The 27680-nt window shown below is 36.5% G+C and overlaps 1 protein-coding gene across 3 annotated transcripts; it reads right to left on the bottom strand.

Annotated features, from left to right (window-relative positions):
• Positions 1-508: 508 nt before the first annotated feature.
• LOC116306563 (uncharacterized) lies at positions 509-27447 on the bottom strand. Of its 3 annotated transcripts, XM_089034342.1 has the most exons (25): positions 27086-27447; positions 26801-26928; positions 25846-26086; positions 24362-24433; positions 23146-23205; positions 22476-22550; positions 22138-22212; positions 21616-21687; positions 19976-20062; positions 17608-17679; positions 15819-15884; positions 14196-14267; positions 13828-13896; positions 13074-13154; positions 12107-12178; positions 11374-11442; positions 10594-10668; positions 10408-10479; positions 9369-9422; positions 8753-8940; positions 7289-7408; positions 5267-5648; positions 4932-5112; positions 3158-4355; positions 509-2833 (listed from the first exon to the last, which is right to left on the bottom strand). In XM_089034342.1, the coding sequence occupies exons 3-25, from the start codon at positions 26073-26075 to the stop codon at positions 2625-2627; spliced, it is 3651 nt and encodes a 1216-aa protein (XP_088890468.1). In that variant the 5' UTR covers positions 26076-26086; positions 26801-26928; positions 27086-27447; the 3' UTR covers positions 509-2624. The 3 variants fall into 3 exon arrangements, with proteins under 3 accessions (XP_088890468.1, XP_088890469.1, XP_088890467.1); XM_089034343.1 differs by lacking the exon at positions 26801-26928; XM_089034341.1 differs by lacking the exon at positions 27086-27447 and having other exon boundaries at positions 26801-27077.
• Positions 27448-27680: the final 233 nt, after the last annotated feature.

Here is a 27680-nt window from a genome sequence, read left to right on the forward strand (position 1 = left end):
TTATTCCTAACCCGCAAATAAGCATGTTGACCAAAAATTTGACCAAATGCTCGTCACAAACGTTAGGATACCTGAATGCAATCTAAATCATAACAAATAACTTACTGTCCATGCCAAATTCTAAGTAAAATAAAAGCTAGTCTTAAAAGTTGAACGATATTCTATGTCTAAAACGCAAAATTTATACAGTTAATTATATAAATTAGAGAAAAATTATAATACACGAAGATACTGGATACGAGAGCGTGCAATACGTCATCAATCAGCCAATTATTTTACGCGCGCTTTGAATGAAGTTGTTCAGTAAGAGAAAAAGCAAAAGAAAGCGATAAAAGATTTCGCACGCAGAAAATGTTCAAAAAGACTTTTTTAAGATTCGATTGCACATACCACTTTTTTAGGTACAAACTTTAACTTACTGCAATGGATTTATTGTAATTTTTTTGATTCTGTTATGTGAAAATTGAATATCTTACAACATACACAAACATATAAAACAAAACATACATTTGTCATTACCAATGTTAATTTAATTCCTATATAACAATTATTTCTTATGGCAGTAGCCACATGCGCTTATTGAGCGCCTATTTTTATACACCTATTTCGGAAATCGGTGTCGTACCAAGAGGCTCAAGTAACAAGCCAAGGCTCCAAAGAACGTCGGTACTTTTAATTATAATTGATTTATTCATAGTTCACGCAAGTGGTTATAGCTCTCCACCAATTATCATCTCAAGCAGCCTTGCTTGGAGCAATTTGTGAAGTCAATAAATGGAAATGTTCTCTGCGGTCTTGGCTTGTTGCTTGAGGCTTTTGGTGCGACAACGATTTCTGAATAGGTGTGTATATTTCCCGCCACTTGTAACTCAGCGCTTCACGTCCTGCAGGTGTATTTAGCCCATAGTTAAAGAAAATTAAAAGTATTACAGCTTTTACTTAGATTTGTGAATGTTCCAAATTTCTCTACGTAGTCTACAGCTGATCCAAGTTATACATGCGATAAGGTAAGTTAACTGAAACAATAATATGCTTTCAGTCTTTAAATAATGACTGTTTTCTTCTGACATTGCCTTATATCTTTTAGCTAACTTGCAAAGATATCCCAGGCTCGGTACTTACTTTAGCAAAGCTAGAAAAATACAAGAAAAACAAGATGTCGTTTTGGTTAAAGTGCCGGGGGGTGATGAGAAAATCCTCTGACATTAAGGCCCTGTCCACACGTGTCCGCAAATTTTTTTTTATTAATTTAGAACCGTATTTTTGCTGATTTTATAAGCTCATACTATCTGTTGGCCTATACATTCGCCTCTTATGGTTTCTTAGGTTTCGTAGACTCGAAAACACGCTAACTACGGTAGTTAGCGAAAGAACAGAAGATTTTTTTGTCACGCAGTTTACTTGTGCTATATAACTTTACTATTAAGAACAACCTTTGATTTGGAAAGAGAGGAAAAAGACCGAAAAGAGCAAATATTCCAAACGTATTGGCAATTGTTTCCAATGAAAAAAGATTGTGCGGATAGAAAAATTTCCGGATACGTGTGGACGGGGCCTAAACTTATTTCAAGTTCAAAACTCATTAATAATTAATGAGCATTTGAACCAATTGGAGCGACCATACACGTCACGTGCATGGACCTGTAAACCCCATAAAGTCCTCTTCATTAATATTTTTTATATAAAGAATACTAATGAGGATGAGACTTTATATAAGTTCATCGACCATGATTCCCAGATTCGTGGATTGCATGGGTGATGCGTTTTAGGCTATCTTTTAGCTGGGTTTTTTTTTATGGGGTGGTGAAAACTCGATTCTGTGCACTAAAATTATGTAACTTAATTATGTAATAGTTAGTGCACAACTAGTAGTGGTTGCCAATTGAATATAGAACTATTTATGAAATTTTATTGCTTACTACCAATCATAATCTAGTAATATGGCCCCGCGAATTCACCTTTTTGGCGCTAGCTTGGATTGTGTAACGGTCACCAAAAAGCTTGGACACTGTTCTCGGATTCCCATACAAATTCACTGACTTAAAAGATTAAATTTAGGTAGATTTCTATAGTTTGCTCTCTTAAAAGCAGTAAGAAAAGCTTCAATCAAGCTAGAAAAATGATTTCTTACTTGTATTCAGAGAACTAACTTAACAAAAAACGTAAATAGTTCATTTAAAGCCAGCACATTTTTAGGGAAATTCGAGAACTATGCCCCAACGTTTTGGTGAAGGCTTGCGCCAAAAGTGTGAATTACGGGAAAAGCCCTCCTTCATTTTCATCACCCAAATAAACAGCTAAAAGACGGCTGTCTAAAAAGCATCGGACGACAAAATGAAACACACTTTAGACGATTGTAAGTACTAAGAGGAATTTTTTTCAATAATGAGTAATAATGGCAAAAAGTGCCAAAAACTAGACTTTCGTATGAGTTTTCATCGCAATTTTCGTTTTGGGTTAACACTTAAAACCTTTTTTAAACAGTTAGAAACTGATCTACTTTGATAAAATGCCTGTTTGAAGCGGTATTTTCAATTGTACAAAGATTTAAAACTATATTTTCTGGAGAAACGGGACTTTGTCTTGGTGTACAGGGTGTACAGGTTATCCCAAATGTCATTCTTTCAATCATTTATGGCATGCTGCAGAAGTTCGTCACGGGTCTCATGGTCGACATGCGTGAAATTGTAATTTTCAGTCTTAAAAGGCAACAGTAGGCTTCGACAGCACTCAAGGCATGCTTTGCAGCAATGACCACAGCTGCAGTTATCTTCATTAGCAGCCCTACAGCATTTATCCTTTAATGTCTGCCAAATGACCTTGAGAACAGCAACTACAAAAAGAGATTTATGTGATCATGATATCAGCGTGACACACACCAAGCAACTAAAAATATACCTATCAGTTCAACATGACAATGCAAATGGCATACGATGATCTCTTCGACACAAACCAACTTTAGATTTAATGACAAAGCTATACTCGCCATTTAGCCAATATGCCGTGACTGACTTACCTACTTTATCAATACAATGATCTACGATAAGATGTCCATACTCACCTGCCATTATACCAATAACAACAACATCGATGAGGATCACGATAGACACGCCCACTTTATCCATACGATGATCTACACTAAGATATCTATACTCACCTGTCACTATAGCAATAACAGCAATATTGGTAATGATCATCATGATAGACACGAACAGGTTGTCGTTATGCTTGTTGATAACTGGTGACATTTTGTCATTGTCTGATGCCTTGAGCATCACACCAATTCCAAGGTTTAGAAATATCGCCATCAGAGCCACCGCCTGCAGAATATTCTCAAACTTGTTAGTGATGGGACGTTTATAGGCATAAAGAATAGCAAATACAGCAGATATGATGGCGCCAAGCCCAATCTGTGTGCGGCTGTGTTCACCAATCAACGTCAGACCGGAAATAAGAATCAGCTTCCTGATCATCTCCAAACCTTCCCAGTACCAACAATTTGAATCATAGTTCTCGCTGAATAAACGAAGGCCAGATTTGAATGGGGATTCTGCTGGAGGAGGTACGGGTGTGTTTGAGGACTCAGACACTGCTGGCAAATCAATTTCTTCGTTGTTTTCTTTAGCCACCCCTGACGACGGCTTGTGAATGTATTTCCACACGAGAAAGAGAATTACCACAGGAAACCCAATCGGATAAACAAGGAAAGCTATGGCAATACGTGAGAAGATGTTGTGTTCGGGAGAACCACACTGGACAGAGAGGTCGCTTCTGAGATATGAAACACAATATGTGTGCTCTTCTTCGAAGCACAGCTGTACACAGTTTACGGAAAGAACTTGAATGATACTTGTACAGGTTTTTGGATATGTAGCAAACAGAAAGACACAGATGTTACGAATGCATGAACTCTTGGTTTTGGCCACCGACTGGTCGATATAAGCCGGCTCGTTGATTGGAGTTTGTTCGTTGATTGGATTTTGTTGGTCGATTGGATTTTGTTGGTCGATTGGATTTTGTTGGTCGATTGGATTTTGTTGGTCGATTGGATTTTGTTGGTCGATTGGATTTTGTTGGTCGATTGGATTTTGTTGGTCGATTGGATTTTCTTTCTTTCTCTTGAGTATTGCAATTCTTATCATAAGATAGATAAGAAAGAAGGTGACTACGATAATGTTCAAAGCAACAACAATGACAAACTGCTGTAGTACGTTAAAGGATAACCGAGAAGTAATACAACTGAGAGGAGCGATCTGTAGGATGTTTAGTTGTATGAAGTGAAGAGTCTTCTGCATCCAAACAACCGAGGATGGCCAGGCTATGTTAGAGCAAGCAGAATATATTCCTGCCATCACCTGGAAAGCGAAATTTGAATAATATAAACAATCTGAAATCATGAGAACCTTTTTTTGTATTAATGGAATTGAACCTTTAGTAATATAAAGGCGCTGTTATAAATCACTGCAATAGTCCCCTTCACCGTTCCCTGCGCCATCTTGAAAGGTAGCCGTACCTTTGAATCACGACGAACGGCGAGCTTGGAATGGTAGAGGCCTTTTTTAAACCCCTTGGACAATTATTCACCTGTCTCTATCGTTGCAAGATCACCGTTCGTCTCGCTTCGATGCAAAGTCACTACTAGTCATAGTTGGTTCTCGTCAAATTTACGTTTTTAAAACTCGCTAACCTTGCAGTTGAAACATGTGCTTATTGAGCGCCTATTTCTACTAGCTCTTTTTGTTGTGCGCTCTATTTGAGAGAATTTATTTTCTCTGACTAGAAGTTGATGGACACCAAATCAGGATACCATGTTTGTGAATTTTAAGCTTGATTCAAGATGGCCGCTTCTCAGATGATCCTCCGCGTTTCAACCCTCTCATGATTTTCCGTTCCTATAAGGTGGCTAGATTGAAATGATAACTTCTACTTGCCTGATAAAAGCCAACGACAATCTTAAAACAAGACAATATCTTGTCTGCAATGGTTCGATTTTTTTCCTTTTGTAGCCTCTTTCTGTCTCCCCATAAAAGAGCGAGAAGAACGCAGACAAACAGAACGATCACTATAGCAACCTGAAACCCTGCCCTAAATTTGGATGGACAGCGGATACATCTGGAATTTAAATACTTCAATTAGAAAAAAAATACTAATAAGGGTGAAATCTTTAAATACTTATTCATTCTTATAGTGGTATTAGTATTATTTATAAAGAATTCAAATGAATTTATGAAATGGAGCCGGTGAGAAATTATTAACTTGAACAAACCTGTTTATCTTGTTGTAATAGTCTGGTTCACAAAGTGAACACAGCGGACCTTGGTAACCATTTTGGCAACTAGAGTTCAGGCCTCCTAAACAGGAGTCACGTGGACACTTGTGGGGACTTGGTAGAGTTCCTTCGTATTTCCATGTTCCTTTTGCAAACTCAGGGCTCTCAACCATGAGATTTGCGATAAACGTGCGGTACTTTTTTTCAAAAGTGCTATTTTCCCATCTCCAGAAAAAGCCTTCCGACAGACTAGCGTAGTCGTTTTCGCATTTATAACCCTTGCTTGGGCAGGAAAAACACTTTCCGAACCGGTCAAACCTGTAGAAGTTTGGTAAGCACTTGCAAGCTCTGTATCCAGCCTTTTCACTTGTTTGTGTCCCTGAAACGGAAGCAAAAAACAGTGCTTAAGGCACTGGGTTGGGTTCGCCTGGAGGAACATCGAAGACTACATAGATGTTTGTATATTTACAAGTGTATTAACAATCTAGCCTCACATAGTTTTGCATTCACTAAGAATGCTGATATATATGATTATAATATTAGGAGTAAAGGTAAGTTGAGGCTTCCTAAGAATGGAATTAGATCATTCCAAGAACGGAATGATCTAAGTCAAGAATTAAGGAACTCTAGTAGTGTTGAAGTCTTCAAACGCAATTTTTTTAGACCTCTCTGAAAATCACCAATGTGAGAGAGTTTTTCTGGAGCAGATCAAGGGCACTAGGACACCGAATGTGGTTGGATTTCTATAGGTTTTTTTTCCTTTTCGATTATTTGAATTAAATTAACGTTATACTTGTTTACTTATCTTGTGTCCGTGCTCCTTCGTTCGCTGTTGTAATGCAGACGTTTTCATTCCAAAGGTCAAACGGTTTGAATAGCCTATGAGCGTTACGTCTTTAACGGCCGTTCCGTACTTGATTCTGTTTGTACTATACCAACAACAACGCGACCGCGTGATGCTCCTTACGTCAGTAATATTCAACCGTCCAGAGTTAATATGGTTAATCAAATTCACCTTAAGTTCCATGTAGAGCCCCCCCGCGTTGTTGTTGGTATAGTACAAACAGAATCAAGTACGGAACGGCCGTTAAAGACGTAACGCTCATAGGCTATTCAAACCGTTTGACCTTTGGAATGAAAACGTCTGCATTACAACAGCGAACTAAGGAGCACGGACACAAGATAAGTAAACAAGTATAACGTTAATTTAATTCAAATAATCGAAAAGGAAAAAAAACCTATAGAAATCCAACCACATTCGGTGTCCTAGTGCCCTTGAGCAGATGTAATTTAATTATATGTGCAATAAAAATTATTATTATTATGCATTGGTGATCAAATGCTTCTTGCTTTTGGACTAGGTCTGACAATGTACAATTAAAGCGTTTCCGATGGTTTGGCGTGGTATATCCTCTTATTTACCACGGTATGACGTCAGGAGTTGGTCAAGAGGTAATGTACTCACGAGGCGTAGGCAAGTGAGTAAATAACTAGTTTTGACAAACCGTTAAAGTCATATAGTGGTAAATAAAAGGTAAATAAATTTGAAAAAAAAAAGTTTTCAAGTGCGCACTGGCTCAGTGAGTGAGCTATTTGTTGAAGTAATTGCCTTATTTCAATATGACGTCACTGCTTGTTTATGTGGGGGATAGAATCGCCAAATCCAATAGAAAATTCAACATAATTTGCTCCTAGCGAAACAGTTTAATCTAAAATGGCCTGGTTTTCAGATATTATATGTGTTAATATGTACTAAAACATTTTCTTAGCGTTTTCTAGCTATTCTACTTCTCTTCGTGGATTGATGCAGGTTTTAGAACAATTTTCGGTGAATTTGCGCTTATTTGACCCCCTCCGACGATCATGATCCTTTGCATGCGTTTAAACAATAGATTATTTTGATGTGACGTCATAGTAAAATAGGGCAATTTGTTGGTATGTCTTCTTATTTACTACGGCTCTCAACCAACCAGAAAACGAGAAAGTGTAGTAAAACTACATAAACACTGGGGTTTTTACCTTGTGGACAGGCCTGACACGATAGTGGTGTAGTTGCCGGTGTGTTGTTTGGGTGTACAAAAGTGCCCATAATGCATTCCTTACATTTTGTTTCTCCAATTTCGTCTTGATAGAATCCACCTAAATAATGAGAAATGATTGTGAACGCCACAAACAACGCAACTGCTAGTATACAATTAATCACTAGTATAAGATCTGACTGGATATTTCAAATTAAACAATTTGTATAGGAAATCGAAAGATCTTTTCGTACCATTCGGAATTTATTTCTACGAGTGATGTTCTGAAAGTTTTTTATGATTTATGATTTATGATTTATATAGCGCCCTTTAATATGTGGATATAATCAAAGGCGCTTTACATGGAGTTGTGAATGACAGATTGCTTTATGCAATTTACAAGCATGAGAGATGGTTAGTATGAAGTGTAGGCACTGAGGGTGGTCACTGCCAGGGTTTCTTTTTACGTCTTCAGTGGTTCTTTTATGTCCCCCATTTTTACTGTAGGTTAGGAAGGGTTAGGAGACAGGGCCTACGGTTTAAAGTCCTTGTCCGAGAAGACTTGAAGGTCTAACCATTTGCAGATATTATTACAAAGGCAGCACCTTCTCCTCAGTTATTTTAAGACCCTGAGTGTTGGTCCGGCCTAGGCTTGAACCACGACCTCCCGCACAACAGACCGACGCTCTTACCAACTGAGCTAACCGGGTGGCGGTTAAGTTTTCAAAATTAGACGAGGTTTTAGGCGAGAACTTTCAAAACATCACGAGTATCTATAATTTTCGGATTGTACAAAAAGATTGTGCGATTTTTTGTTTATAATGCTCTCAAGAGAATTGAGCAACTTAATTGGGACTCTTCAGAGTACAATTTGGGATTAAATTGTACTCCTCTTGTTTAATCAGAATCGAGTACTTCTGTTGAGCTTATTATAAAAAGATAAGTGAAAATCCTGTACCTCTTCCGTAAAAATGTGTTATGTTTAGTAAAACGATATTTCGGCCAGCCATTACTTGCTTTGTTCAGGTAATGAAGAAGGCAAGTAATGGCTGGCCGAAATATCGTTTAAGTAAACACATTTTTACCGACGGTGTACCGGATTTTCATTTACCTGCATAATGTACAAAAGTAAGAGCAATATTCCTATTTACCTATACGGCGGCCATATTGAATTCTATTTTTTTATGCAAGATATCATGGGATGCCGAGGGAGCAATCATTGAAAAATCTATAAAATGCACAGCTGTCAGGGTGTCTTTTTACGTAAGTTTACGCTTTTCATTGAGAAACACATCTAAAAAGCATTTGAATTTGCTCATTAATGGAACAATATGCGAAATTTCAAAAGTTATGATTATTTGAAAACGTAATACCGCAACTATGCTTTATAAGTGTTCTACGTGATGACTCACTCGATATCTCATAATTCAAGATGGCCGCCGTCAATCTTCTCGGAGTAACTTACCAGCTGAGCATGTTATACATCCCCTGACGTCACTGACATCGCTATTACCGAACGTGCCAGCCTTGCAAAAACTACAATAATAATTGCCTGCTGAATGCAATGTGCACGTAAACCCTGATGTTGAGAGGGTTTTGGCGATCGAGTAAGGCAATTTTTTAATCACTCCTAACGAATGTGGAGTACAAGCGCTGTTAAGAAAATAATGATATATAAATTTTTTGGGTCAGGTTCTTTGAAGGAAAGCAGGACCCCTTTAAACAATAGTTCCCTTCACAGTTCCCTGCGCCGTCTTGAAAGGTAGCCGTGCCTTTGCATCGAAGCGAGACGAACGGTAAGCTTGCAATGATAGAGAACGTTTTTGAACACGTTGGACAATTATTCACATATCATTGCAAGCTCGCCGTTCGTCTCGCTTCGAAGCAAAGGCACGGCTATATTCAAGATGGCATAGGGAACTGTGAATAGACATGTATAAAGTGATAAAAAATCGAGAATTAGTGTAGCTAGGCTTAAGAGCAGTCATTCTACTGAAAGTAACTCCCTTGAATTTTAAGTTATGTTTTGCGGGTGAATCAAGATATATACCAAAATTATTATCTAATATCAAATGACTCACATTTTCCCATTTTGTATTCGCGGAAGATCTGCAAGGTCTTTGCAATCGAGATTCCTAAAGCAAGAAACCATCAGTGTATATGTGATTGAAGTACTTCAGTAACCAAAATAAACTCACAGCGGTCGTCATAAATTATGAAACACTCAAAAATTAGAGATTCTACGATTGGGTTTTTATTAATTGTAAATCGTAGTATGATAGGACAACTTTTGCGCGTGATATCTTTTGTTTAAATCAGTGTATTATACGGCTACTTAATCCTGTCAAACGTTAAAGATGAGCAAAGAAATAACACGCAGAATAAGCAGACCCAGTATAACTCCTACGCAGACGTTCTTAGTTTCACGCAAGGTTTCCTCTTTGTCTGTTGCGTGACAGACACTAAGAACGACTGCGTAGTAGACTATATAACCAGTTGCCATTGATTACATTCCTACGAGAATGTTTTGCTCACAGGAATATGCGCGCGCATGCCACTAATGATTAGCGCGAGCTAATATTTTATATAGCCATTGACTTTGACTGTCCATTTAGTTGCATTTTTCTCTGACACTTTGCGTATTTGTTATTAGTATTAACCCTTTCCCTACGAGACCCAGCCATACATAAATACTGTTATTTCCGGGGCCAAATGCACCTTCCTTAAAATTGTCTTGAATGCGAGGCTAACATGAAAATACAAAAGAAATGCCACAAATTCCATCGAGAAAAAATGTGATTTCTTTTGTAATTTCATATTAGCCTCGCATCCACGATACTTTTGAGAAGAGTCTATTAGAGGTCACCAGCAAAGTCTACCCAAAATCAAAACATGCATGGATGCTCAGGAAATGCAGAGGATGTTTAGCCGTTTTTTTCTCAGGGCTGTGTAGAAGAGAAAGGGTGTATATGCAGTCTTTCTATTTAAATATTTATCGAGTTCGTCACTCGTTTTGCCTTCAAGAATGCGCGCGCGTCGTGTTTATAAAATTGTAAGACGAAGCAATGCAGCTTGTCTATAATATCAATGAATGCCACTTGATAGACAAACCTGACTTACATCGTTATTTCATTTCCAAGATCCTTTACGTAGTCATCGTTGATATGATTGATGAAGTTTGAGAATAAGTATCTGGAAAAAGGATGCGTAGGATTCAACAACAACAACAACAACAACAATCAGAAGCAATCCCTGTCTCTGCCTACTTTAGCAAAGACGATGCAGTGTTTTAGTCTATTCACTTACATCGATGCTTTAGTTTTCTTCATCCCTTTGAATGGCCGTCCTGTTAAATTGATGAATTTATTCTTATTTAAGAATCTGTAAAAAAGAAGATTGTACTTGTGATTGCAGGGTCAAATAAAGCCGTTTTTTGAACTAGTTAAAATTAATTCTCGGGAACTGGGTGCAGCCAATCACACCGCCGTGTGAAAGACGTCAGTAAGGATTAGGCTTGATGTCATTTCGTTAATATTAGAGACCTTTAGCATTACACGTTTACCGCTAACCACTAACCGCTAGGGATAAGATACAGTAAAACATGCCCGCAAACACGGAGAAAATCTTAGCATCAATGAAATTCAATATGGCGGCTCTTCCAGCAACAACTTCGTTATGACGCCTTGCTCAATGTCGAAAGTTTGACGCAAAACGTCTGATGTCGAACTGCAGTTTGAGATTTGCGGTACCTAGCAAGAACGTCGTGCTAAGAGTGCTTGTAGCACAGAATATAGTTTACTTGGTTGGTTCACTCATGTCTCATATCATTTGTTTCTACAGTCGGTTGTATAGGTCGTTTAAAGTACAAAAAAAATAAAGAAAAGCTAACCGACCCAGTAGCGATCACAATTCGAACAAGAACCGACCAAGAACCGACCAAGAACTCACGCTAGTCCTCCGAGGATAGAAAAACTGAGGAGTCAAATATACCCGCATGTAAATTACGTCACATGTTGACATAAGTGTTTAACTAGTTCCCACTAGTTCACTTTCACTGGTTTTCAATCTTTACTGATCAATACTTACAAATATTCAAGAGAGAGATTTGAAAATACTTCATCAGGTAAATGACGAATGGTGTTGTTGAATAAATACCTAAGGAAATAAAATGAAATTAAGATAGAATACACTGCGATAGTAATAATCACTTCTGTAAAAAAAAAAAAAGAATTAAAAAAAACAACAACATAACTGAAAGAAACAAACCAAAACAAGCAGGCACATAATAAACAAGCGAAAAAACGAATAATAAAACGAACATACAGCGAACACACAAATGAACGAACTAACACGAAACTCTTCCGAAAACTGCGACTCAGTGAACAAAACATGGTTCATCTGAAACCCTGTTTTGGTGCTTATATTTGATTCATTATTTAGAACTTCTTTACAAAATCCTCATTAAGGCTTTGATATTTGTAATAGGAGGTGGCCTGAAAAAAGGCAAGAATATAACGATATGCAAGATAAGATGCCAAGATCTCCGGCTAGGGTAATGCAAATGTAATGGAATTGATCTGATTTGAAGAGTAGAAACCTCCCCCAAAAATAGGAGTCATCGAATTCGGTTACATATTATAATTTTCTAATTATGGAGCTATTAATTGGGTTATCTTTAGCAGAGAAATTCCAATTTCTGTTTATATCGTTATTGATGAAATTTCTGGTATCCATTCTAACAAGAGCGATGTAGGTAAATACTAAGACCAAGAAAATTCACAGTATTTTACCAAATTTTGAATCATTGTTAACAACTTACAATGTCTTAAGGCTTGGTAGACCTGCAAAACTTTCATTGTGAACAAACTCGATTTGGTTGTTGTACAAATATCTAATCAAAAGAAGAAAAAACAAAAATTATATTTGCTGTGGATAATGTACAGAAAATGAATGAATGAAAATTGGAGAGCTTAACATTTCATCCAATAAACGTACACTTTATGAAACTAAGTTTGTTCGTCAACAGCCATTGATTTATATTAATGAAATCCTCATTTAATGATCTGCATTTTGATTGTTGCATGACAATGAGGCAGTGCTCATGAAAGTGTCCTTAGCGAGAGCGAGGCTGGTGACAACCATCTTGAGTACCAGTGACACTTCAGAGCCCACGGTAATCGAGCAGTAATTGATGCAAACTGTTCAGTGTGGTGTCCCTGCCCTCACGGGAAAGCGAAGCCAAAAATAGGCGACGCTTTTTGATTGGTTGGGGGGGAAAAAAACGGAAGTAAAATGCAAGACTCACGGGATGTCGGGTTGGGAAGCATGTGGTAACGAACCAAAAACACTTGGAGAGGGTTCAGGCCCGCTCGGATGCAAGCATAACTGACGGCACATAAGTTTTCGCTAAAAAAGTCCAAAAAACCCCTCCTTATAGGGAATTTATTATCAAAAATCCTTTAAATTATTGAAGATTAGATGTAAGTACGACGTTCTGTATACTTTTTTTGTTTTCGGAGTCAAAATATCTGGATAAATTCGCGGCTTTCTCTCGTCAAAGTTTGAATTTTCCACAGGAAGCCCTTGAAGTTGCCTACCTTGTTAGTATATTGTATAGTAAAAAAACAAAATTGTTACCAAGGGGGCTAGGGGAGATGACAAAAAATCGATAGCGCGCGCGCACAAAAAGACAAAGACAAGGGACCATTTAGTATTTCCTTCATTTATTAGAGTGGTTAGCCTGTGGGAAAGTAAGAGTAAATGTGTAATAATAGATATTCACTTACAAATTATTTATAATCTGAGGTGTTTTTGGATTTTCGAGAAATCGAGGGGGGATTTCCTTGATTCTGTTGCTTGAAAGATCCCTGAAATAAATGGGGGGAAAACACCTTTAAAGATTTTATTTTTTAAGTATTTACGAGTCGACAAATTGTGCTAACCATATTTCCCAATACAACCTATTCATAATTAGGTCTTTAAATACCCAATCATGATTGGCTACTTTTTATGAAAGTTTGTTTGGTTGGCCTTTACTGTACCTTGGGTCTTAGTAAATCCGCGAAAAAATCCCTTTGGGACCCGGGGTACCTTTACTGTAACTCTTAGATCAATTACAAACCTATAGGTTTGTATAGAATTTGTACATAATGATAATAATAAATAAATAATAATAATAATAATAATAAAATTAATTCTTATATAGCGCATGAATCATAGGGAGATGCTCTCATGCGTTTTACAGTATAAAAACTAGATGTTGCTATATGTATAAATAGTACAGATGAATTAGAAATAACTGCTATGATAATGATAAATTTGAAGCAATTAACCGATTATATTGGAGCGACCGCATTCTAACCATGAAAAAGCACAAGAACTACCCGCTGCGCCATTCCTTAATGAATACGATGCGCTGGCTCCTAATATAATACAATGCAATTACTACTTATGAGAACTTAAATTAAAATGAAATAAATAATTAGTCTATCAGAGTTCATAGGAAATAGGACTATAATTTTGTATCTCGTTAAAACTTACAAAGTTCGGATAATAATGTGTTTGAATAAATCCTCAGGAATCACTGAAATTTGGTTGTTGTTGAGCAATCTAAAAATATATGTAAATCTATAAATTAAAACGATGGAATATAAAAAGCAAAAGACGTGATCGAAATCACCAAAGATCTTAGATAATTCGATCACGTGATCCCAGCCAACACCAGGGTCTTCTCCGCGACGACCCCGATATTTGAATTGGAGCCGGCCGAGAGGACGAAGTTAGTTTACGTTTTTTAACTCTACTGGGCGGGGACAAGACCCCCCTGCCTACTCCCCTGTGTAATGCACATATAAACTCTTTAAGTATTAGTCATGTCCAGAAAAACCTAAACGTGGATTAAAACTTACAGGTTTTCTAATTGTTTGATTCCAGAATGCGTAAGCGAAGAGGCATCTACGATGTTGTTTTGACTCAAAGTCCTATAAAGCACAATTAGTATTGTATGATGTCATATAAAGATTTCATGCATGTCTGCAATTCGCTTTTGAATTAAACTTAATTGATGAAACTTATATCGTTCGCATGGGATCGCTGTGCTTTTGGACCTTTTGGGCTTCCTTTGTCAAGGGCCAGGTTTCTCAGCTAGATTCAAGATGAGCGACAATTTTAAGTATTTCTTTGCTATAATATCTGCAGTTTTGATTCATATTTTCGACATTTTAAAGCTTTAAATTGCGAAAAAAATCACTAAAAAAGATATCTTTGTTTACTTCCAAATAAGGTGAGCTTTGGCTAAATATGAATAATAAGTTCATGGCCGCACGAATGAAATTTTATTTGGGAAAAAGTTTCAGTATAATTCGGTATGATTTTTATAGCAGTAAATGGAACTGTTTTTTGTTTTTGTTTTTTTTGTTGTTGTTTTCTTTTTTTTTTTTTTGTTTGTTTGTTTTGTTTTGTTTTTTTGTTGTTTTTTTTTTTGCTTTTATTTTTGTTTTTTGCATTTTTAACTGAAATTTAACTCTCATTTGTTAAATCTAGATTGTAATTTTCTTTTTACTAGACAGTAATCGATAGAAACATTTTGTAATCAATTCACCGTAATCAAAGTCTTCTGAGATATTCTAGAGCTAAATAGACCTATCTCGAATTCGCTTGACTGGTCACGAAACAATGGTTTCAAGTCGAGGTCGAACTTGATGAATAAAAGAATCAAGTTCAGTCTCGACTTCAAACCATTTTTCGTGGTCAGTCAATCGAATTCGGGATAGGTCTGTTGTTGAGCCTGTGGGACATATGAACGGTAACTAAGGTGAGTCAGAACCATGAATTGATGGTTTTCACAGCCGCCATATTGGATGAATTACACGAAAGATTCCTCGGTCATTAGTATATCTTTTGCTAAATCAACCAACATGGCTGTCGTGTCTTTTGTTATTTCATTCTCTTCGGAACGATTGAAAACCAGCAAGTAATAGAACTATCATGTTGATATTTCTTCGCTACTGTTACTGTACTACTGAGCTCGTGCACTATAAATAGACACCAGAGAAAAACGTTTGCGCATGCGTGCCTTTCAGCGCGTTTTCTAAACTTATAAAGCAAGTGCATGTTACGTCATTGCCGCCGCATCTTACTTACTTACACAAGCTTACTTCTCTTGTTAGATCAACCAACATGGCGGCTTCGCCTTTTCATTGTTATTCATATCTCAAGGGATTTTGAGTCAATATGCTTTCCTTTTCTCCGAGTAAACAAAAAACAGAAAACAAACAAACGAACAAAAACAAAACAAAACAAAACAACACAAAACAAAAAAAATTGCGAGAATATTTTTCTGAGACCAAGATACTGTATTAATAAAGGCAAATTGAAGAATTAACCTGAGGTTCAGTTTCAAGCTTTGACTCTAAATTTTGGCATTTTGGGAAGTCCATTTATCAGGCATGGTTGAAAGACTTGCATACGCGATTAGAGCATGCGCAGACGTTTTATTACTCGTGTCCTGTTACAATCATCATTCTACTCACAAATCACTGAATTTTGGAAATCCTGTTAGGTTAGGGAAGGAGGATAACTGATTCCCATCTAGAGACCTATAAAACATTGAAAAATAAATCAGTAAATCCCTCGGGATTGACAATATTCCTAGTGGATTTGGCGGACCCACATAAGCGTTGCCTCAAATTTTACAAGGACTTTATTTTACGATATTTTACCATTAAATTATACTTTTTTTTTTTGAATAATATATCATTTTTACCGCCAAAGCAGCCATCCACCTCATATATGGTTAAGTTTTGGGAACACGAGTTTTGCCTCGGGAAAACCTACATAGCACACAGTTGATGTAATGCATTCAGTAAATCTATTCTATTCTATTGTCGTTCTATCTATTGTATTAGGTGTGATTCATTGTATTTTATAAATACATCACATTAACTGCTTGCAAATGCTAGGCTCTCCCTAGCACTAACTGATGAACTTAATGCCATATAGCCAACAACTGTAATAAGTTAAAACATTCATAACCAATATTTCTCATGAATTGACACATTTCCCCAAAACTCAAAATTCATGATGCTTCCCAGCTTCTCACCTAGGAATCACATCCACAAAGTCATGGTAACATTCCGCGCGTACTCGCTTCATGGCTGATTTAGGGGTGAAAATAATAAATACATTTAAATACTCCGTAGATAATAAACTTCAAAACCGTTCTCAGATTATCGACATATTTTATAAAATCAAGCGCAATCACGCTTTAAATCTGGATGCTTATAATATATCATCATTTAATTCAGCAAAGAACGTGCGTGGTGATCGGGTATACGATAGAGTTGAGAGAGAGTTTGAGCATTTCTTGCAAAATTAAATGATAAAAAAGCAACTTATCAGTCGACTATGTATCTGATACGGCTGGGTATTAAGGCTCACCAAATAAATAAAATAAAGGATAAAAATAAAAAAAAGGAGGAAATAAAAACTAAATAAAAACTAAATAAAATAAAAATAAAATAAGCAAATTAAATGATTAAATGATTAATGTCTGAAATCTAATTTCCATTTTCCTTTTTTGGATTTTTCCTAGAAGGTGCTTATTTAAAAGACTGTCCTTATAGAACCAAGACAGCTCACGTTATTATATATCAGCACGTGATTATTTGTAGCAAATGAGTAAAAGGGAAATGTTCGATTATTCTTTAAGTAGGATTTTTAAAAAGAATGCATGCACTGTTAATTATTCAGTAATTAACAATTATTCGCCGAAGGCGAAGTGAATATCGGGGAATAGAGAGTTTTAGATTTACGTTCACGGCAAACGTGAAATGTCAGTTGACCAGTAAAATATTCTTTTAAATGACTGAAAAAGAATCGCAAAAAAGTCCAAGTAGTAGAAACAAAAGAGTATTTGCGCTTGGTGAGAAGGTTTGTAAATAGAAAAGTAAAATACAGGAAAACTATGAAAACGTGGTCACATTTGCCGTTTGCGGGGAGAAAAAAAAGTCAATCTAAAACTCTCTAATATTTGCCGAGACGCGAGTCTTCGAGCGGCGAGGTTATTATTCCCGTTATTCACTGAGCCTGAGGCAAATAATTGTTTTAGTATAAATACATAGGTGCGATATTTTTCAAAAAAAGAAAAAAAAAGAAGATAAAAGACATTTTTTTCCAGTAACAGCAACAAAGCGGCTGGCCGCCATTTTGGATTATCGCTAAAGGTGATTATCTTGTGATAATCTGAGTTTCTCGACCAATCAGCGCGCGAGATTTTTAATGATCACCCGTGTTTTTATACTAATATTTAATATAACTTACAGTCGAAAGAGGCCATGAACGCCTTCAAAAGCGCCGTCTTCGATGTGAGAAATCAAATTGTCAACAAGTTTCCTTAAAAATATCAGAAATGAAACATCATTACTCTATTTGCGTTTGTGTTTAAGGGTTTCTCGGTGACAGTTTCCACTCAGAAAGTCTGAAAAAAGAAGTCGAATATTAACTTTAAACTGCGTCTGAGTGGTGCAAACTACACATAAACAAATAGCTAATAAACAAAAAGCACTCGCCCAAGAGAGAGGTACCGGGTGAACTGCTTTTATCACTCGTCAGCTCTTCGTCTACTTCTTCTACTTTACATGTTTCAGATCTACCCTTTATATATTCTAAACCCGTGAAAATTTCCCACGGTATTCTACAAAAGATACGTTAATACCGAGTAAATAAAAGATATAGATAAAGATTATAAAGTACTATTTAACAATTAGACTACGAGGTCGAGTTTTCTATAAGTCAATAGATAGTCGAGGAGGCGCGTAGTGCCGAATCGACTATTTGATTCATAGAAAACGAGAACGAGTAGTCTAATTGTTTTAGCATAAACCTACTAGCTAATATTATAGTATTGAAAACAAAAAATGGCACTGAAGACTTTAGTGTACAAAGCGACGGTCAACCGGCAGCACTGTTTTCATTCATATTTGCGAACTTTCATTCATATTTGCTCTATTTTTATAGCTTTTTGCTGGGATACCTGTGATATACCAGCCATAAAATGCCTTTTTTTTCTGATTCCTGCTCCACAAATTGAACAAGTTGCGCAATAGTACCCAGGGGTCTTTAGGAACTTACCCAAGAGACCTTTGCGGGTATCTGCTATAGGGTTCCCGTCTATAGTCCAATCAATTATCATGTACCAGATGTCAATCAATGTCATTGTGCTGTCAAGTGATTATGAGAGGGCGGAGCTAGCAGATCACGTAATAGAGGTTTGTGTCTACGCATGCTCTATTTCGTTGACTACTGTAATTCAAAACAGCCGAACTAGAAATATTAATTTATCAAGATTTCGTAAAGGATATGATTTCAAGCCGAGAAGATTTCGAAGCGATTATTTCTAAGGATTTTCAATGAACTTCATGGCAATAGCTTGTTTTGGTTAACTCTTCAAGAATCATCTACTCGAGCAGTATTTTCTGCACGAACAAGCGAAGATCGATAAGGAGAACAGGGTTTCAAGTTAGCGATAATATTAAACAAATTCATTCAGCGTGACTCGTTATACTCTTGAACTTGTTTTCGCTTCAAAGTCTACTCACAAATGAACATGAGGTACATAGAAATATTTATTTTAAGCAAATTAAATAAATAAATAACTTGCTACGCACATTCCAGAGTTTTATCTTTGCCCGTTCGAAGCGTTATGATCTCCTTTATTTTTTCTTCAAAAAGAAGGTGATTCATTAAAAATATCAATAAATTATAAAATTATAAAATGTAAATCAATTATGAGAGAGATCTTGAGCAAATATTAGCCTGTATTTACGTTTTAAATGAAACATTTTGATTTTAAAGTAACCTATACAATTTTCGTGCGAATGTGCACGTTCATGAAACCTAATTACGTATGCTAAAATCCGGACCGGAACTGGAATTAGAGTTCCAGATTGAGTTGTTCGATGACTTTGATGAGTAAGGTTTGTTTTGATTTTTCTTTCTGAGAAAGTGTTCACAAATAAATTCTATATAGTTTCACTGATCGACTCAATTCAAAGAGCCCACTTATTTATTTCATCGAAAACATCAATAAATCACAACACAGAGACCCCAAAAGTGTAAATGTCTAACATTACTTCTCTAGATGTGCAACCTTTCCAGCAATCACATCACATATTTCGATGTCATGCCTAAATTTCATAACCAGGCCCATCTTTACCAGGTATCCCAGCACACCCTGAGCCAAGGGTCTTGTTGTCTCTATTATTACTGTCAAAGCTCTCTTTCTCTCTCTTTTTTTTTCTTTTTTCTTTTTTTCTTTTTTATCGCCTTCTTCCATATTATGTAAATAATTTGTCTCCGCTTTTTCGTGTTAAAATTGACATAATTATTCAGTTTTCACTTATTTGTACCGTTCAAAACCTCCATTCCTTTCCTTGATACAGTCTTGTCTTTTCTACAATTTTTAAAGATTTTTGAGAGAACAAACAGAGATTTCGACGAAACTTGAGCATGCATTTGTTTGTTTTTCGCTACTCGCTAGCTATCGCAGGATAGATAGAGAGTACGTTAGCCAATCAGATTGCAGGATTCGTGATAGTATGCTAGTAGGTTTATGCTAATCCCTGATATTCACTTCGCATTCGCGAATAATTGTTAAATAATGTCCCATATAAAATGCTTTCATACTTACAGCGTTAGTGATGTTTCTCCTTTTGGACAACTGATTCCACGAAATGCCCCCCTTTTCAAGGTCCTGATTTTGTTTCCAAATATCTTCCTGATGAGGTCAGAATATACCCATTAATATTACAGGGAGAGAAAATTAGGAATGAAGATTCTAGTGTCAATTGCAACTTTTTACTTATATTTGTCCTTTCATTCTTTTATATTTTCTTTTCTTTTCCCTTTCTTTCATTTCGTTTCATTTTCTTTCGTATGCATTTCGATCCATTCCAGTCGTTTTTGCTTCGTCGGTAAAACGAAACTTTATATAACGTGCTAACTAACCAGCTAACTATCATTGGCGAAATTACTCCCCAATTTCAAAATTACGCGATCTAGACGCCTCCATATTCCCGGACTTTTGGCTTCCCTCAATCAAAGTTACTGGAAATGCCGAGTTCAACGAAATTGGCTCGCTCGAATACTGATTATCTAGAAGACTTAAATTCTGTATCCTTATATTTTTATCACAGTAAGCTTACACTCATCATAAAGTTAAGAACGTTGGGATCTCATGAAAATTTTATAATTTTATAATGTCTTATTCTAAACCCTAATTTCTAGCTACCTTTATAAATTACTTCTAAGATCGACAGATATTCCACTTTCAACGACATCTTCACCAGTGAATAATGACATGCACGGGTCGTAAATGCTTTCTACGAGTGGTACAAGTGGTACGACCCGTACCAATTTTTATCGCCCTCTGATCTTGCCAAAACGCTAAGTCCATAATTTATGCAGACAATACCACAGGGTTCCCAAATAGCTTATTTCACCATTTGCACCAATGGATAATGATATGCACGGGTCGTAAATGCTTTCTACGAGTGGTACAAGTGGTACGACCCGTACCAATTTTTATCGCCCTCTGATCTTGCCAAAACGTTAAGTCCATAATTTATGCAGACAATACCACAGGGTTCCCATATAGCTTATTTCACCACTTGCACAAATAGATAATGATGTGCACGGGTCGTGAATGATTTCTACGAGTGTTACCAGTGGTACAACCCGTACCAATTTTTAGACCCCTCTGATTTAGCGAAAACGTTAATTGCCACAATTTATGCAGAGAATACCACAGGGTTCCCAAATACTTTGTTCACCACTTGCACCAATGAATAATGACATGCACGGGTCGTAGATGCTTTCTACGAGTGGTACCAGTAGTACGACCCGTACCAATTTTTAGACCCCTCTGATCTTGCCAAAACGTTAAGTCAATAATTTATGCAGACAATACCACAGGGTTCCCATATACTTTTTTCACCAGCTGCTTAAACTTCAAACTCTCAATTATTCATTAATTCATCAATATGTGACGTCATTTATTAGTATTCACGATTTATGCATACCAATGATGTTCACGACCTGTACGAGTCGTGAACCAGGCTCACCACTCGTAAGTTTCTGTTGAAAACGCTCTATAGATTGTACTTGTGGCGTATCGTTAAAATGTTTACATTTTAGCTTTTTGGCTGATGTGAATACGATCTACAATGAAAATGCTGCTGATGACAATACCAATTACTTATAGCTTAAATACCAGTTTTAGCTTCTTGTCTATTATTTTTGATAATAAGTAATAATTGGTAAAACACTTACAACGTTCTTAAATTGGTGAGTCCTAAAAACATATTTTCTCCAACATCTTCCAGCAAGCAGTACGTCAAAATTCTGTTGAACAGCATTACTAGTTAGTAAATCTAAATTTAAAGCAGCTCAGTTTAACTCAGTTTAACTATTTCAACTCATAAAAAAATTACTTAGTTGTATAGATTAATGTATATTAATATATTTAATTGAGAAAGTTGCTTGTGTTTTTGCATTTAGGGAGTTTTTTTGACGCAGGGCTAACCTCTAAACTTCCTTTCGTGATGCTTATTTATTCCTCTTTTTGGCTGCGTGTTGTTTTTGCTTTCGCTCTTACTATTTTATCGTATGTTAATAATTATTTGCGCCCTGAATAAACCACTATGGTATTTTATATCTTTCCGTGAAAATAAGTTAACACTTTTAAACCTTAGTATGCAACATGCAACATGCAATATGCAACGATTTTCTTGATCAGTATAATTCTACATCTTTTAAATAGCTATCAAACCCTAATATTATCGCAGTACTTACAATTCAATCACATTTTTAACGCTAGAAAATGTGCCAGGGACGAGTTTTTCCCCCAGTGGGTTCCATGACAAATGACTAAAATGAATAAATCACACTTAAGACATGCATATAATAAGCACATAGAGTTCATTCCACCACACTCCACTAGACCTTAAAATGTCGGTGACAAGTTCAGAAATTTTAAGAAAATAAATGTTGTTCACATTCTATTTAAAAGAGCTTGTCCGTTATCCCAGAACTCCTTGTTAATTAACGCACCCTGTGCTAAGTAAACCGGTAGATTGTAAAATAATAAAAAGCCTTTGCATTGTTGTTTCATTGAAAATAGAGTAACTTACAGGGCTCGTAGTCTGGTAAGACCATCAAACATTCCAAAAATAGTAGATGCGTTTAGGCAATTATTATCTAGGAACCTGAAAAAAAAGAAAAGAAAAAAAAACAAGAATCAAACAGACAAACAGACAAACAGACAAACGGACAAACAGACAAACGGACAAACAGACAAACGGACAAACAGACAAACGGACAAACAGACAAACGGACAAACAGACAAACGGACAAACAGACAAACGGACAAACAGACAAACAGACAAACAGACAAACAGACAAACAGACAAAACAAAATTCAAAAAATTCAGAGTTTTTGCATTTCATTGGTTCTTTTTGGTTTGATGAGCAACCAGGGACAGGCATTTTTTTTAAAGCCTAGAAGAGGAAGAAAGCCGGAGAACTTGGCGGGGACGGGGGGGATGGGGGATGGGAGGGAATCACATAGATCAAAAATCAAAAATGAGCAAAAATGATCATGAGGTAGCAAAAACCGTTATGGGAAGGGGAGGTAAGGGGTGTCGTCATAACAAAAGATAGTTCCTCTTTGGGAGCCGGTACGTAAGCCTTTACGACCACCTGTCCTAACTGGCAAAATTTTTCAATCCACTGCCAAACACTCCCCACCCCCTACCCGGCGGTTTATAATATAACACTATAAGAAAACTAAAATTATCTTACAAGTTGAACAAGCTTTTTGGAAGTTTAAACTTGTTTGATATTTTGTTTTCCTTGAGGTTTCTGAAAAGGAATGAAAAAAACGGTAAAAACTCGTGGTAAAATGTAAGAAACACGAGAACATCCTTTTCATTGTTTACAGCTGAAAGTCCTCAGCTGATTATGAATTTGACATTTCTTAACTTCTAGCTCTCATTGTTTGCTCTTTGGTTTTTGGATAGTGTGATGGGTAGCGCTTCGGACTTTGACTTGGAAGGCTCCCTCCCCGGCCGAGATATAGAATAATTTATGTGCCAAATACTGGATTTTCTCTAAAGGCGTGGCTAGCGCTAGTATGACTACGCTACAGCGCGATCCCGTCTCCAGAAATAATAACGTAAAGGCCACTGAGTACGCAATCAACTTTGGCTTATTAGTGAACACCCACAGCAGCGCAAACAAAACCAAGATCGGTTTGACCAGGGCAAGAATCTTCCAAACAGACAACTAATCTTTGAGACCTTGAAATAATGATTGCTAACAAGAGGGTGCCAATGGGGGTATACCCAATTGTCAATATTTCAAAAAAGGTTGAATACTGAATAGTGCATTCCAAGACCGAAGTACACTGTGGGTCATAGTGACATTGTCTTAAGTAGGATTAATAATGATTGAATTATTCTATTTTTAGTGTATTTCATCTGAAACAATATACTAACTACATGTAGAGAGTTAATTGCTGTATATTTACTTTTTATCTCAAATTAACGATACCCACGATGCCCTGGAATGCACTATTCCGTATGCAGTATTCAGTACTCAACTTTTTTTTGAAATAGCCGTAAAAGAGGGAAAAAAAGACGACTAAGTGCTATTTTGCGTGCGTGTGAATTATACCGTGAAAACGACTTTATAGATTTATTTAACAATCATTCGCCGAAGGCCAAGTGAATATCGGTAAATATTTACCGAGACGCGAGTCTTCGAGTCTTCACTGAGCCTGAGGCAAATAATTGTTTTAGTATAAATACACAGGTGATTTTTTCAAAAAAAGAAAAAAAAAGAAGATAAAAGGCATCTTTTTTCCCGGTAACAACAACAAATTAAGCGGCTGGCCGCCAATTCGGATTTTCGCTCGAAGTGATTATCGTGTGATAGTGTGAGTTTCTTGGCCAATCAGCGCACGAGATTTTCTATAATCACCTGCGTATTTTCACTAAGTAATAATATTGCTACTTACAGAGTAATGAGGTTCTTGAAGGATAGAAAAAAGTTCTGGGGAATTTCTTTGATGGTTCCGTTGAAAAATGTTCTGCAATTGAAGTTCAATTACGGATAACATTTGTCTCTTATGTTTGTTTTAAAATTTTCTAAATAGAATTTCAAACTTTTGGATCGTTGCCCCATATTTATGACTAGTTAAAAGAATTAACAAGAAAGCTTACATAAATGTAATCGCAAGAAGGAGTTGTAGTCATTCTCGTTCCCAGACCCTCCTCGGTTGTCGTTCCTCCCCGTCAGAGAATCTGGGAAACCCTACAATTTCTCGCAATTTGATTGGCTTTTAAGAAGAACAATAGATCTACTTTTTGATTGCATAATCGAAGACAAATAGATGTTTTTGTTCGCCATTTGTAGATTTCACAAAGTCAAAGGCTTGTCCATGGTTGCCTTGGCTTGTCTTGGAAAGAATTCGAGCATGCGCCGCGAGGACATGGTCTCAATATTCCTTGCTCACAGTTATAGGGTTTCCCAGAGCCTCTGACCGGGAGAAATGACAACCGAGGAGGATCTGGGAACGAGAATGGAGTTGTAGTATTCTTGTACCCAGACCCCCTTTATACGAAAATCGTAGGATTTGGTTAACCCTGAAATTTTATCGCATTTCACTGGCTGGTGAAGAAAATACGATAGCAACGAACTCTGCTTGGTCAATAGGATAAACCAACATACCAACTGCAACCAAAAAGAACAAATTGTCAAGAACGGCCTTATATATCTGAAATCATTTCCACCTTCCATTTGTCGAATTTTTTTTCAAATAGAAAGCGTAAACAAGCCGTTTGGAAGGTTGAGCTGGCATTCTATAGGCAGCAATCCCGAGATAGAGCATGCGCTCTGTCACCCAGTAGGGCTTCCCAAAGCCTACGATTTGACTAATAAGTAGTTTCTGGAAACGAGAATGCGATTGGGCTAATGAGTTGGGTCTAGTGTTACGAACCCAAAAATTGAAGTCACAACTATTAGAGTTAATAGTCAAAGCTATGTATCTTAACTATATCTATATTCTAATAATACCTTATAACCTTCATTTACTTTACATGTTTCAGATCATAAATCACTTTTATTTAAGTGTCTAGTCATTCTAGCGCTTTCGCACTAATTGGGGGCACTTTTCGCTCATTCAATATTCTATTCACACAACGCTCAACTCACATGTTGATTTTTACGGAGGGAGGAAACTGGAAAACCCGAAGACTAAACCCTCGTAGCATAGGAGAGAACAACACATCAAACAAACTCAATTCACATGTGGCGACCGCAGGGATCGAACCAGCACCCCAACCCGTTGGACTCACAGCGGTGAAAGACGCTTTTGCCGCGAACGCCACACCTGCTACCAAAATGACACGTGGCCTGAAGAAGTTTGCAAGTTAACTGACAATTGAAGACCTTCATATATGGTTCGCACTCTAAAGAGTGTGAGCCAAATAACTGGCTTACATGTATAATGCACTTTCTGGTACTTTCTCTGGCACGGTGTCGAGCCCAACACACGTGACCTTGACGTAGGGTCCAGTCCACTCACAGGAACAGTTTCCCACGGTTGGTTGAGGGCATGGGTGAGAGCCATTCGTATGCTTCATCGAACGTATCGATTGTTTTGCATCGAACGATTCCAAACACGCAAATTGCAGAAGAAGAACAAATAACATGTGCTGCACCGTAGTCATCTTGAAAAATACTAAAATCAAAATAGTTTTCCATAAGAAATCCTTAATCGTCAAATAGAGGAGTTTTCAAAAAAAACAAAAAAACAAAAAAACAGAGGAATAAATTATATTTAAAGTGTATGTCAAGTAAAAAATTATATTTCCAAAATCACTTAAATGAGAACAGCATAGTAGTATGGTTGCAATATTTTTGTATGTGATCTTCTCTTTTTGGAAATATAAACATTTGAAATTTCTATACGCAAATGAGATGACGTAAATTCAAGAATGTGTTACATTTTCAGTGTAATTTACGACAAGTGTTCTGAAGTGAAATATTCTAAAAGTGTACAAAACCATATATTTCAGTTATAAAGATGATTTGCAAATGATAGAAAAACAGCAGTAATTTTCACAACAGCATTTTGGTATAATAAATTAGTCTTGAAGCTACGTCATCTCATTTGCATACTAATATTTCAAATGTTTATATCTCTGAAACGAGAAGACCACATACAAAAATACTGCAACCATATTACTACACTGTTCACATATGAGTGATTTTGAAAATTATTATCGGTTTTCCTTGATATACACTTAAGGTGTAAGGTAGGGACCTCATCCAAATTTGTCAGCTATACGAAAGTAACTGAGCTACAAACCAAAAATTTGCTAAAAAGTAAAATAATTGAACAAAGCGACAAAAGAATATGTATAAAAAACAACTCAAAATTGGACAAGCTTACCAGTCGTATGCTCGTGATGTACTTTGTGAATCGGGTATACTATGAATCGAATAACGAAACTTGCATGTATTCTCTACTTTCATATCCCCATAATGCCTCGCATCTTTGGGGGGTAACCATCCAAAAAACTGTCCCAAATTGAAAGGTTTCTTAATTGAATTTATACTATACCTGCTTCTATCTGTACAACACTGATTATCAGTTTATTCCAAGTTATTTTTGCGTGTCAAGAGTTTTCGTCTTATAGAAAATGTATTGACTTACGAAAAAATTTTTAAAATTTACCTTAAGCGTCTTCAAGCTTCTATCTTTTTCTGTTTCTTACTTCTTCATTTTAGTTTTGGATACCAAACAAGGTATTGTCAACATTGTCTGATCAGCCTTCAGCAAAATAAGTGGGTTTTTACCCTCTGGTTACCCCTCAAAGAAGCAAAGTATTATGGGGATGTGAAAGTAGAGAATAAGCTTGCAAATAAGTAGTTTCGATTCGTAGGTAGTTGGTTGAATAATGTTGACTTCCGTGCAAACTTTCTATTGACTTTCTAAACTTTTACTGCATGCTTTCTTTTCGAGTTTGTATACTTGTACTACATTTGTTCTCTTTTTTTTTATATTAGGGTCCATTATAGTACAAAGCAGTTATTATATCCGTGAAATAAATCAAATTTATAATTAGAGCTTAACAACGCCAAAATGTCGGCTAGATGCAGACTTAGTAAATATTTGCAAAATAACAATAGGCTGATTCGGAATCAGTCATGAGCGTTTACCAGGCAACTTTATTAATGACACTCAGAAGAAAACTTTATTACTTCCTGGCCCGTGAAAATAAAGTGATGAAAGTATCAGGTGCTGGTTCAATACCTCCATGCATACAATA

Source organism: Actinia tenebrosa, unplaced genomic scaffold (genome assembly GCF_029948245.1).
Source record: "Actinia tenebrosa isolate PJP-AT-01 unplaced genomic scaffold, QUT_ActTen_1.0 PGA_scaffold2__45_contigs__length_23673736, whole genome shotgun sequence".
NCBI lineage: Eukaryota > Metazoa > Cnidaria > Anthozoa > Actiniaria > Actiniidae > Actinia > Actinia tenebrosa.